The 12,925-nt window shown below is 35.4% G+C and overlaps 1 protein-coding gene across 3 annotated transcripts in view; it reads right to left on the reverse strand.

Annotated features, from left to right (window-relative positions):
* TBC1D19 (TBC1 domain family member 19) overlaps nt 1-12,925 on the reverse strand; it is a 50,911-nt gene that overhangs the window by 14,648 nt on the left and 23,338 nt on the right. For all 3 annotated transcript variants that reach the window (XM_054203899.1, XM_054203901.1, XM_054203900.1), the window contains 4 exons: nt 12,747-12,819; nt 11,914-11,952; nt 9,307-9,419; nt 437-511 (listed from right to left, as the gene is read on the reverse strand). In XM_054203899.1, coding sequence (XP_054059874.1) covers nt 437-511; nt 9,307-9,419; nt 11,914-11,952; nt 12,747-12,819 — 300 coding nt within the window. The remainder of the gene's footprint in view (nt 1-436; nt 512-9,306; nt 9,420-11,913; nt 11,953-12,746; nt 12,820-12,925) is intronic.

Raw genomic sequence — 12,925 nt, forward strand, 5'->3', positions numbered from 1 at the left:
CTTTTCAGACTCCCATAGAAACTAAACAGAGTGCTAGAAGACACTGTTTCACCTTTGGATCATGAAAGAGCTGTAGTTAAGTATATACTCTGTATTTTAAAATTAAAAAATACTATATTAACTTGATGATTAAAGTATTCAGAACTGAACCTTGAAATGGAAGCAGTCAGACCCCAGTGCTACCTTGCTGGCAAATCCAGTTATTCCTTCAAATGAAGTTACAGTTTCTTTATGACTTAACGGCTCAACTCAAACAAACGTCTTACACAAGAGCCAACACAGGCACAAGGAGAGAGTATACAACAATAAATTAACACTAATTATTCTTACACTCCTTAAAACCAAACCACCTAACATTTTCGTTGTTAAAAAAAACCCAGCATACTGGTGCGATGAGTATATCGATCACTTAATCACTCTTTAGTGAATTACTTACTTTGTAAATCAGGCTGTCCACTAAAAGGTCGTGCTGAATCACATTTGACTTAAGCTGTTCATAATACAAGATATCCTAAAATTAAAAATATTATCACCATCAGTCTGAGATACAACTTTAATTTAGATTTAAACTAACAAAGCCAATTTCAACAATTAAAAAAAACAAATTATAAGCATGTATTCAGCTGAAAAACCCACTGCATAATTTATGAAGCATTCTATCACAGTTTATTGTAGTTTAGGCCCTAAGAAATGAGGCAGATATCTGAGACATTATAAAATGATCTCCCCCTTTAGATAATTAATAAAATGAGAACGAAGCAACTAGTTCAAACCAAAGATCCATAATCTTCCAACCTTTGGGTCTCTCTACACCTAAAACCTTTTCAATGCTCAAAATCAATATGCTTTGTTTTGTTTGTTACCCTCTATTTTCATGCACCTCTCCACCAACAGGTTCTGCCATATCTTCTAGCATTAGTGAGTAGCTGCAAATACTTGATGTTAGTCTAATATGAATCTCTAAATAGTTTAAATTTGTGAAAAGATTAAATGATAAATAGTTTTCTTAAACTCCAATTACTTCCTGAATGTCTACAGAACATACACAAGGGTGAAACGATGGGGAAGAATCAGAACAAACATTTCTCTGCTTTTGCTTATGCTATCCCTTTCTTCTTAGAAAGAGCTTGCAAAGGAAAAAAAGAATTATACGTCGCACTATCATCATGTAATTCCTAAATCCCTCTCTGCCATTATGCCTATAATTAAGTAACAGTTTCAGATGGATTTGGAATAATTCATAAACTAAATCAGCAGTCCCAAAGCCCCTTCCCACTTCAAACAACTATTTTGATTTCAATGTGTCTCTATGGACACCATACAAATACTTGTATATTCCAAGCTTTACATAATATTTACTGCTGATTTCTTTGCAAAAAGGCTAAGTCTGCTGTAAAGATTTAAAGAACAAATGGGAAGTAAGATGAAATTTTCAGGAGGAGAGAATGGAAAAAAAATTGAAGGGAAGGCAAGGTGATGTTGTACTGTTCTTTGTATTAATCCAAAACTGAGAAGCGGTGAATAGTATACACTTAGAAACTATTAGAATTAATATATTATTCAACTGTTAAGTTGCAAGGAGGACAAAAGCTGTATTTATTAAGCACTGAAAACTACCACAGGGAAATATTTACGTTTTTCTTTCTGAGAAATGAAAGAGGGAGGCATAAACACTACACTATTTCTTTAGGGAGGATCAGACATAAATACTTACTAAATGTAAATTATTTGCGGTATGAATGTAGCATCCTGTTCTTAAAAGCTACAGAGAACTACTCTAATAGTCAAGTCACAATTTTAAAGCAGCAATACTGTAGTTTAATTAAGTGTAACACGGCCAAGTGAATAATGTCTAAAGTTTTTTTTTGCCATCTCAAATGACTGTATATATCAGAATGGAAAGAGCTAATAAAAAAAACCCAAACAAAACTTCTTTCTCCTGCTAAGCAGGCTGCATGATTAACTCTTTCTGTTGCATATGCAAGTACTCCTGCATAAGAAATGGTACAATGAAACTCATGGCTACAAGGGTACTAGATAATGCAATTACTAATCTATGGTAACTTGAGAAAGAGATTCTAATAACCTCGTGGTTTCCTGTTATCATTGCCCAGTTTTTAGTTCTCTACAACTGTCTTGAACAATTGCTAAAAGCTGTTTAGGAGTGGGAGATGAAAGTGGTATGAAGGAAGAGAGTAATCTTTTGCTACACACATATAGAGCACATTTTAAATCTATACGCAGAAACAAGTTTTCTTCGTAAAATACTTTCACCTGAGGTTACACAGTGGCTCCAAGCCACAAGTTACGGTTATCACTAGCCCCGTGTTTTGTGCTAACCTTCTGCTTCCTGAATTAGAAAGCAGTTCAATTATGTTTTATGTTTGCTTACAAGAGTCCGTAGATTTTCCTGTTATTATTAAAATTATTGTAAAACCACAATTAAAAAGTAATCACTTAGGTATACGGTCCACCCATCTTAACAGTCAGAATAATTTGGTATTCAGTTTAATCGCTGCTGATTTAGTCACACTGAGAATAGACTTAGTTATTTGGTATGCAAGGAATAGCTTTACTGAATGTATGAAGAACAGATTTCGGTACAAGAAAAAATATTCATAAATGATGCTCTACTGTACGGACATCATGAGTTTAGAGTGCTACTTTCAGTGAAGTTTTGTTTATGGCATCACATTGAACTATGATTGTTATGTTATTAATTTCTTAACATGTTTATCAGCTTCCTACACCTTAATTCATGAATGCATTATTAATAATGAAATGAAAAGAATCATGCTAATTGCAATTATACATAAATTATAGTTTATGCCAATAGCCAGTGAACAGTATCCTCCAAAGAAGAAAAACAGAAAACTGCTGAAAGAAATTTAAATAAACAGAGGATTTGCTAATTGTTAATCCATAATGACACATGTATTTAAACCACTTTGTAACCATTCTTTCTGTTTTAGCAAAGCTGAAGTGTAGAAACTTTCCATTCCCCACCCTTCAGACTCGCGTACTGATTTTAGAAAACAGTCTACTTAGAATATAGCGCAAGTGCCGACTGAGTCAGAAGAGATTTGAATTACTTAGCCTTAACCAATAGGATGTACAATTTCTGATACATATATTCTTCCCAATTTTCCTCCTTATTTTCTTTCAATTGGAGTAAATATTTCTAGCAATTAAAAACATCGCAAGAATAAGCAACCTGATGGTTAGGGCACTGTCTTAAAAGAGAGAACGACTGGGTTCAGACTCTTCGCAGAAACTGAATGCAAGGTCTTTATAATTCAGTTGAATCCTTTCTTCAGTATGATTTTAAATTAAAAGGGTCAACAGTTCATCACCTTTTCCTTTTTCAGAAATAATAGTTTCTCCTGTGCTCTTACAAAAACGCATGAGGCCAACTTGCTCATTACTCAGAAAATCAAACACCATTTGCCATTATAATTTCAGAATGTACTAAAATTTCAAACACAACTCAAAACTCTACCCTGGAAAAATGAACAGCAAATTTACATTGCAAATATTAGCAGAGTAAAATATTTTAACAGCTCAATAGTAAAAAGACCTGAAGGACAAGGTGTTCACCTGAACTGGAACTCCTGAGAAAAAGTTTGGGAAACAACTCAGAGATTATTAAAAAGGGACTTGCAAGGAAAAACCAATTATAACCATTACAGGTTCTCTCATAACCATTTTCTCTTAAACTGTGGTTGTTGTGATGCAAAATGAAGTCTGGGCTTGCTTGGCAGTTTTTCAGACGCAACTTGACTACAAGAGGATCTTGCCCATGCCTCTTAGTAAGACAAGAGGCTTGTGAGTCATGTTGTATGACTAAATTTATTCCTTATATCTGAATCATAAACAAGATTGGTCACAGATTTACTTTCAAGCCACATGACTGTCTTGCTCGGTGATCAGTTTTTCCTCACATAGCAAGGAATGGTAAGAGCTTCACTCAGGCTTCAAAAAAGATTCAAGTCTCATTTTACTATTTTATTTGCTGCATTTCTTCCCCCAGATGAGACAACTGGCTATCAGCAAATTTCAGGAGTGTCCAAGAATGTGGTACATTTCTTAGCCTAAAATGTTTTCAATTATAAAACCAAAATGTTACCATTTTCATCTGATTCAACCTTTCTTCTCTGTCTGCCAAATCTTAATGTAACCTTGATTTGTAAACTTTTTCCTTTTTAAAAATGTGTTGTATATTTATATAGATTGAAGCTTTTCTCAAAATGATATATATTTTTTTCTACTGCACCTCCAAACTTCTTTCCAACTGCAAAGTACATTTCAGGATTGCAGTGCCCAGTCCTCTTGACCTTTCAAAGCCACATTACCAAAATTTCCACCCCCAAAAACTCATACTGTATCCACTTGAGAGCAGAAGGAAAGGGGAGCTCTGAAAGTAGCTGAGAGGCAAGAGAGAACAGTATCTTTCAGCAGTACCCAGTGATGCTAGTTTAAGCAGAATCTGGTGATTCACCTTTGAAATTAAGGTTCGGATTACTCAGCAGCCTCTGTGCAGGCACAGTCCATGAAATCCCTGGCACTGGAGCTGCACGCTCACTGCTGAACCGTAGGCAGCTCATGATTCATTTTTTGGTTACCCTCACCATGTGATTGCACTTATCTATACTTGCCTCTCAAATCTAATACAAGAAAGGTGTAGGTGAAACACAGAACCAGGAATATGAAGAAAGATTGATGCTGGGGAGCCTAGAAAGGAAGACACTAAGATTTGTGGGAACTGGATGAAGCCTAAAGAATGGCAATCAGCATTAATTAGATGAGCTGTAGATTTCGGGACAGAAGCACCAGAAACAAGTACAAACCAAAAACCTAATCAGATTACATAAAGAGACAGTGGCAAAAAGAGCTAAAGGAAATCCCTACTGGCAAATCCTTGAAGAGGATCCAAAGCTTATTCTCCTTTTACCAGACACCTCTGAAATCTACTCGTAATGTACATCCTTGTCCAGTCAAAGATTATGACAGTCCATTACTGGTACTGGCTTCTCTGTCGTTTGAATGGTATAGTGGGTACCTTAGGCTACTGATCCTAATCTACAAAACCACTTCTGATAAGGCATAGAGTTACATAATGCTCCATTATGAACTTACCACCTCGCCTATTTATTAAGCTTTTAAACCTAGGAAATTACATTCAGTAAAAGCTGTAGTAAAGCAAAGCATTATGAATTTCTGCATGATGGAGTCTTCAGAATTAACATTTATTTTCAACCCATTAACTCAAAAAAATCTGAGGGGGGAAAAAAAGCTTATGAGATAATGAACAATTTTGTTTTCTAAGCACTGCCTGAATAGCATGCAGTGAATAAACAATAGGGTAACACACCGACCACAAGCAAAAAAAAAATTAAACAGATTCTCAGTGTGTGCCATCCATTTTGTGCAATCAATGAGGCAGACATCACACAGGAAAAAACCGTGATTGTGTGAGTCAAGATCATACTATAAAATCTATATATACAGTAAATTGGACTGTTTGCACAGACAATATTAGCTGTGACACTGTCCAACTTTTAAATGTTTGACTTTGCAACCTTAAAAATGCTCTTTTAACACAGTTTCTCTAAAATGTACCATTACAAATGAAAACTAATAAACATTTCATAGCCGGGCAATGTGCTTACACATTTCTAAATAATCCTGCATATAAAGCTTAGAGTTTATCATTTTCACTATTACGACGCTAGATTGCTAGTATCATCCCTTACTTGGCTGTATATTAGCTTTATACAGAGGCTGAGTTTTACAGAATTAAATTTTTCAACCAACAATATTGGTTGCTAACACACACAATGCTGCTCATGACAAATCCTCATAATGTTTTAGATTAAAGAAAGGAAATTCACGGTCCTTATGAGTTATAGATTCATACAGCTATAAATGTAATAGAGCCTAAACTGCAAGTCAGAGACATTAGAGCAAGAAACCTCTGCAACCACACAACTCAACTCCAGCGGAGTATACAACCGGTAGAGAAAAAAAGTGTTAGATAAATCAATAAAGTCTACGTGAAATACAGCAGATCATAAAACAGCTACATGTATATGAAAACTGCTTTGCTATACTTTACAAAAAATAAAGCAGCGTATTCTTTACAAAAAATAAATCAGTATATTCAGTATATGCAAGAAGAACATCTCAGGGTTTTAGCATTCTGGGAGTAGATACAGCCTTACTTCTGTGAAATGCTAGTAAATGCAACGCTTAAAATGAACTACGGACATTGAGCTTGTAACATAGCTATAGTAACCCTGTGCTATCATACCTGATCTATGAGCAGTCTGCTAGGTCTCAGTCAGAAACCCTATCCTTTTAGTGCATTTGCATTTTTGGTACTCAAAGTCCATAAAACAACTGTAACTTAGAGCCCAGGATAACAAGTACTGTACTATGTTATGCAAAAATAATCTTGGAAAATAAGATAAAAGGCTCTGATAGCTGTTACGTTAGAAGATACAGTTTCGGTTTAGCATGACAGAAACACATTCATATGCACTTACATCACCAGCTTAGATGACTTTCTCCAACATAGCCTATTTTGTTCCACATACTTGATTATTTCTGTTCTTTGTGGGGATGGAGGGTGGATTTTGTATTTTACTGTTTTCCAATCCTTTATTTCCACAATCTCAAAATGACAAATTCACAGACTGCATCACTTCATCCATCCTTACTTACCACTTTTTCTTGATCTTATTGTTACTATTTTCCAGCCACTTATCCTTATCTTTCTACAGTTCTTTCATAGAATCATAGAATCGTTTAGATCGGAAAAGACCTTTAAGATAATCAAGTCCAACAGTTAACCTAGCACTTCCAAGTCCACCACTAAACCATGTCCCTAAGCACCACATCTACACATCTTTTAAATACCTCCACAGCTCAGCTGATGACTCAACCACTTCCCTGGGCAGCCTGTTCCAACACTTGACAACCCTTTCAGTGAAGAAATTCTTCCTAATACCCAGTCTAAACCTCCACTGTCACAACTTGAGGCCGTTTGCTCTTCTCCTATCGCTTGCTACTTGGGAAAAGAGACCACCTCCCATCTCACTACAATCTCCTTTCAGGTAGCTGTAGAGAACGATAAGGTCTCCCCTCAGCCTCCTTTTCTCCAGACTAAAGAGCCCCAGTTCTCTCAGCCGCTCCTCACAGGACTTGTTCCCTAGACCCTTCATCAGCTTCTCTGGACACACTCCAGCTCCTCAGTATCTTTCTTGTAGTGAAGGGCCCAAAACTGAACACAGTATTCAAGGTGCAGCCTCAGCAGTGCTGAGTACAGGGGGATGATCACTTCCCTAGTCCTGTTGGACACACTATTCCTGATACAAGCCAGAATGCTGTTGGTCTTCTTGGCCACCTGGGCACACTGCTGGCTCATATTCAGCTGGCTGTCAACCAACACCCACAGGACATTTTCCAACAAGCAGCTCTCCAGCCACTCTTCCCCAAACCTGTAGCATTGTGTGGGGTTGTTGTGACCCAAATGCAGGACCTGGCACTTCACCTTGCTGAACCTCATACCATTGATCCAGTCTACCCAGGTCCCTCTGTAAAGCCTTCCTACCCTTATATCAGCTGCCCTGATATAAGTGTCCACGTGCATCCTTGCAATAAGTTGGAGCTGAATTACCATTTATTACACAGTAAAGGCACATACACAAGCAGTTGTGATCAAACTGCTAATGTACTGTTCTCTAGTTACTTAACAGTAAACTGAGTTAATTACCTCAGAGCAGAGACTAACCTTTAGACTAACATCTAAAATACTCACACTTCGTGCATAGTATAAACACACCTTAAAACAAATATAAACCAGAGTTAACTTTGAAAGGACCTAACTGTGGCTGAAAAATATATTAATAGGCAGGCATATCTTGTTTCTCTTCAAAAAAGGTAACTGTTGAAAATTGTCCATGTAAATTTCAGGAAACGGATTTTAATAAATCTATTTCCATAGTAACTCCTGCTTTACATGAACATAAAATGAAATATTTTATCATTTTTCTGATTGTTATCTTGACTTTCAGTAATCAAAACAGAATACCTGGATTTTTTTATTCAATTACATAATTTTCCACATGAAGAGAAAAATGCTCTTGGAACATGCAGCATTTAACAGAATATAAACAGATGCAATGTAACTAACAACGGTAATTTCACACATCTAATATTCCTGTTCTTATAAAGATAAAGACTTCAAAAATTCAGGTTGCCCTGATAGTTTAAAATAACTTAAATCTAGTGTTGAGTATCTCAAGTAAGATGTATAAAATTTTGTTAGTCTTTCAACAGCTCTGTCTTCTACAGAAAATTCAATCTTTTATTTACTAGAAACAAAAGTGTATTTTTTTTTTCAAAAAGGAAATAAACTGAGTAGTTCTAATACCAGATCAAATAACTTCAATTCCTTAGGTAAGCGGTCAATGAACAGGATTTATGTTCGTTTTTAAGGGCAAGATATTATGATTGTATTATGTAGTTACCAATAAATGCCCCAATATTACAAGAAAATGGCTACATCCTCAAAGGACATAAGATATTGTAAAATTATTACATTTATGAGCAAATTTACATGTATGCGTGTTATTTATTTTTTTTTGCAATAAAAGCCTTGCATCAAAGTACTTGCAATTCTGAGAAGACTTAAACAGGGATTTAACTTTTTAAGGGATATTAGGCTTCGGATACTGCAAAAGATTCCATTGTCGAGGACTTGCATCAAATAGAAGGTACTATGAAAAACTGCTCCTGTACAAGGGAATAAGAAAACAATCCACATCTTACTAGTTCCTCTTTATGTATTTTTGATTGTACATATGTAGAGCATACGCAATAATATATAAAGCAATTTACAAGATATGTACATGCATATGATGACAGGTTCAGATAGCCAGGAAAAAGGTATGGCATATCTTCTTTTCATAAAACTTAGAAAAAGATAAGAGAGGTTCAGTCTTCTTTCCTGTCCCATTCTTAAAGTCAGCACCATACAGGAAAACCTCAGGAGCTACCCAGATCAATTGAATAGTTTGTTCTACAGTATTTTGCTCATCTATCTGTTTTAGGGAAGAGCCTAAAAGACTATCACAGCACAGAGTTTTTTACAGGCATGTGTATATTTCTCATAAAATGTTTATCAGTTTCTGTGACAACTCAGTAGAACATTTCTATTTTGGAAAAAGATCACTAGAAGATAACGTGCTTGCACTTTTGTGTTTTCACCTAGTCTTCATATTTTACTCTCACTTTGCTTCTTACCTCTGGTTGATTAGAAATATTGAGAATGAGGGCCCACAGATCAGCTCGGAGTGCTGTTGGACATCCCTGACGAACATATTGTTGAGCGGCAGCGCTATCCTGCTCTGCTAAAACTGTAAGAAACAAAGCGGGTAATGAACTGATGTAGTTTAGGACTTCCAAAGTTTAACAAATTATCAAAAACTTTAATTTCTGACTTTACAAACTGGTTTACCATGCTGTAAGCACTAGCTAAAGGGAAGATATCTAAAAGGTCTGGTTTCCACAATGCAGTTTTGAAGTAGTTCCCTGGGAAACAAGGCAATTGGTATTAATAAGCAAGGCTGGACTATCTTCTGTCATAAAATAGCACTTAGTATGTATAGTCGTAGTATGTATCTATGACTATATGAAGGCTAGTTGCAGCTAGTAGGCTGGCATCAAGCGGAAGAAGCAGCTGTATATAGCCACAAAATACTCCTGTTGAACTATGAGAGGTATCTCATTTCAAATAGGAGATTGTCACTCATTCTGTTTTTTTACTTCTCTCCCATTTTTAAGGTAACTGTACAAATATCTTCACAGATAACTGTGGGACAAGAATTTTCCACTCAGAGTGTACTGTCATGTTCTCTCATTATTGGTATGCGTACTCTAGTGGATAAAGACTTTCTTTCTTAAAAGATTTTGTTTTTCCTTCAGATTGACATAAAACAAATACTCTGCTGTTGACAGGTTAGCTTAGATGAGCCATCGTTGTGAAGCTTTAGGCTATCCTGTCACTACTGTACATACCTTGTCTCATTCCTTACTTAAATCTCTAAACTTGAAAGACATGCATCTTTAGCTATCCTAATCTGGTAGATGTGTTGTTTCCCATTGAGGTTATGTGATTAACTGTACCCTCATACCTGAAATGTCTTTCACAACAGAGAGAAACTTGGGAGAATATTTCAGTGAGTTTATCTAGACATTAGACAGGTGTTGTATTGGTACTTAGCAGTTTCCAAATCCGTATCCTCTGATTTTTCTGAAGTCTTTCAGAAACAACTTGCTTTTCTAAATTTCACTAAATTCAATATTCACAATATCTGCCCTGACATGAATTAAGGACATAGACATATGTGTCTGACATAGACGGATGAGCTTTGGAATTATAAATCTATTTAATTGAGTCCTCTCTCCTTCCCTCTCTTCCTTAATACTGAATAGACCCGTCTGCCAATTTTCTGTTTAACCTGCAGAGCTCCAACACAGGTGGTGTGTGATCCTTTTTTCCTAAACAAAGAGGGCAAAAAGAAAAAACATTTCTACATTCCCCACAAAACGTCAGAAAAGACTGTGATTCACCTCAGTGTCCATAAGTGCTTACCTCATTTCTTCTTACTGAGACACAAAATATTAGAAAGCAGTTTTGCTATATACAAGATAGGTTTTACTAAATAATTAAAGAAAAGTTCTCAGACTTGGCAATATACACCTAACATAAAAACAAAATCAATACATCAGTGGCAACCAAACTCATAACCAACACCCAATACAGCATGCAGTAGGATTCCCACTGAATGAACTGAGATTTCAGTTTATGGTCAAGAATCTTAACTACATTTTTACAAAATTTTATGTCTTTTCATACAGAAAAAGCTAAGACAATCTGTAATAGAGGCTGCTCTACACAGACAAGAGATGAGGAGTAAGAATTCCACTGTCGAGTTGAATGACTGGCTTGGGAAGCCTGGATGGGGAATTTCTTTGGAAGAACAGGAAAAGAACAGAGAGATGGACAGTACCCTAATGAGTTGCTCTTGGACCAGAAAACAGACAATGTGGGATGGAAAGAGGACCACAAAAGGAGAAGTAAGAAAGAAAGTTACTGTCTTGTTACTACAACAAAGGGATGGAGGATTTTTGGGACAGTATCCACTTGATTTTTTTCTTTGATGGTGACAATGTTTAGCAGGAATCCCAAGAGAAAGTAAGGAACAGATATTGATGGATTTCAAACATTCCTTGTACATTTCTTCTATAAGCAAATGTGGGCTAATAAATGATTATTTCTTTTATCTTTCCCTTTCTTTTGCAGGTTATTTCTTAACCTACAAAAAAACCCTGGAACTCCTTCAGAAAAAGCAGTATACAGACACAAATGAGCAAATTTTCCATAGTGGCTAAGTATTGCAATATTTAGTAAGTTCTGCAATTGCAAATAACCACCGAAAAGACTCTGTTTGATGCACAGGCGTCAATCCCATTACACTAATGAGAACAGTGTGTGCAGAGAAGGGAGTCCAGAGTCTTTTGATTTTAAAATGAAATTCAGTAGTAGCATAAGTTAAGTTATCACCAAAAAGTTATGTCTCTATGCTTCCTATTTCATTTTTAATGAAATATCTGTGGAGCTATTTATCTAGTAGCTACTGGTAGACTGCAAATGCTTTTCTGTCTCTGTCTAAATTACACCAGTATTACTGACTGTCTCTATCTAAATTACAATGGTATTACTGACAACGCTTTGTGTTACGTCTGTCTAAATTCTTAAAATTCTAAGAGATACATGTAATTGAGAGAAATTTACTAAATGCATTCCTAACTACTCATAGTTTATTACAGATGAAAACAGATCCATACCTTTCTGTCCAACACGTACATGTTCATTTTCAAAGAACTCTACAAAATAAAGAAATAGAAAAGAATGGCAAAAAATAAATAAAGAAAAGATACTCCACCTAGTAATGTATTTTATATTTTTACTACATACCATTACATTCAGATGAGTTTTACTGCTAATGTCACTAAAAATTAACCTGCATCAACATCGACGTTCTTTTTCAAAAGCTAAGAAGAAATAATACTACAGAATTTTTTATTGTCTGAAGGACACAAATACCAAAGCAGCACATAGACTTTCAATTAGGTAAGTTTTCATTTAAAAAGAAAAATCACTTGATACTATAATGTTTTTCATTTTTACAAGGAAAGACCATTTTAAAAACTGTTTCTTCAGGAATAAATGCATACATGGAAAAGCAACAGAAACTATGCACTATTTAAGCTACTGAATATTAATATATGGATATTTTCTGTAATCTTTTCTTAAGGATAATTATTTAAAAGATGTTTGTATATATGCCTATCTGTTAGTTGGCTTAACATTCATTGATATTTTCTGTATTTTTGGAGACAGACAATTTTGTTCTCCAGACCCTGAACTGTTCAAACACGCTGAAATTAACGTATTTTCAACTTTGGTGATTATTTTAAATCTTCTCCAAATTTGACACTTCGTATTTGCAATGTTTGCTATTATTAGCTATATTTTACTAAGAAAATCACTATGATCATAGTTACAGACCAAATATTTACAGTTTATTATGGAAAAAATACACAGAGTACTTGATAATTGGAAAGCATTCTACTCATTAATGTTCTGTTTAAATGACTGAAGCACAGCATTAGCTAACCAGGAGGCACTTGTGCCGAATCATCAATACCCAGCTGTCCTATATTTAAGCCTAGTTCACTGAAGTCTTCTTTCTGAAAAGAAACAAAACCATAAAACAATAATTAACGTTTAATTCTCTAAATCACCAGAGATTTCTTCTGAATGGCTAAATGCGAATATTTTCTAAACCCAGCATAG

The sequence above is a fragment of the Rissa tridactyla genome, chromosome 5 (genome assembly GCF_028500815.1).
Source record: "Rissa tridactyla isolate bRisTri1 chromosome 5, bRisTri1.patW.cur.20221130, whole genome shotgun sequence".
NCBI lineage: Eukaryota > Metazoa > Chordata > Aves > Charadriiformes > Laridae > Rissa > Rissa tridactyla.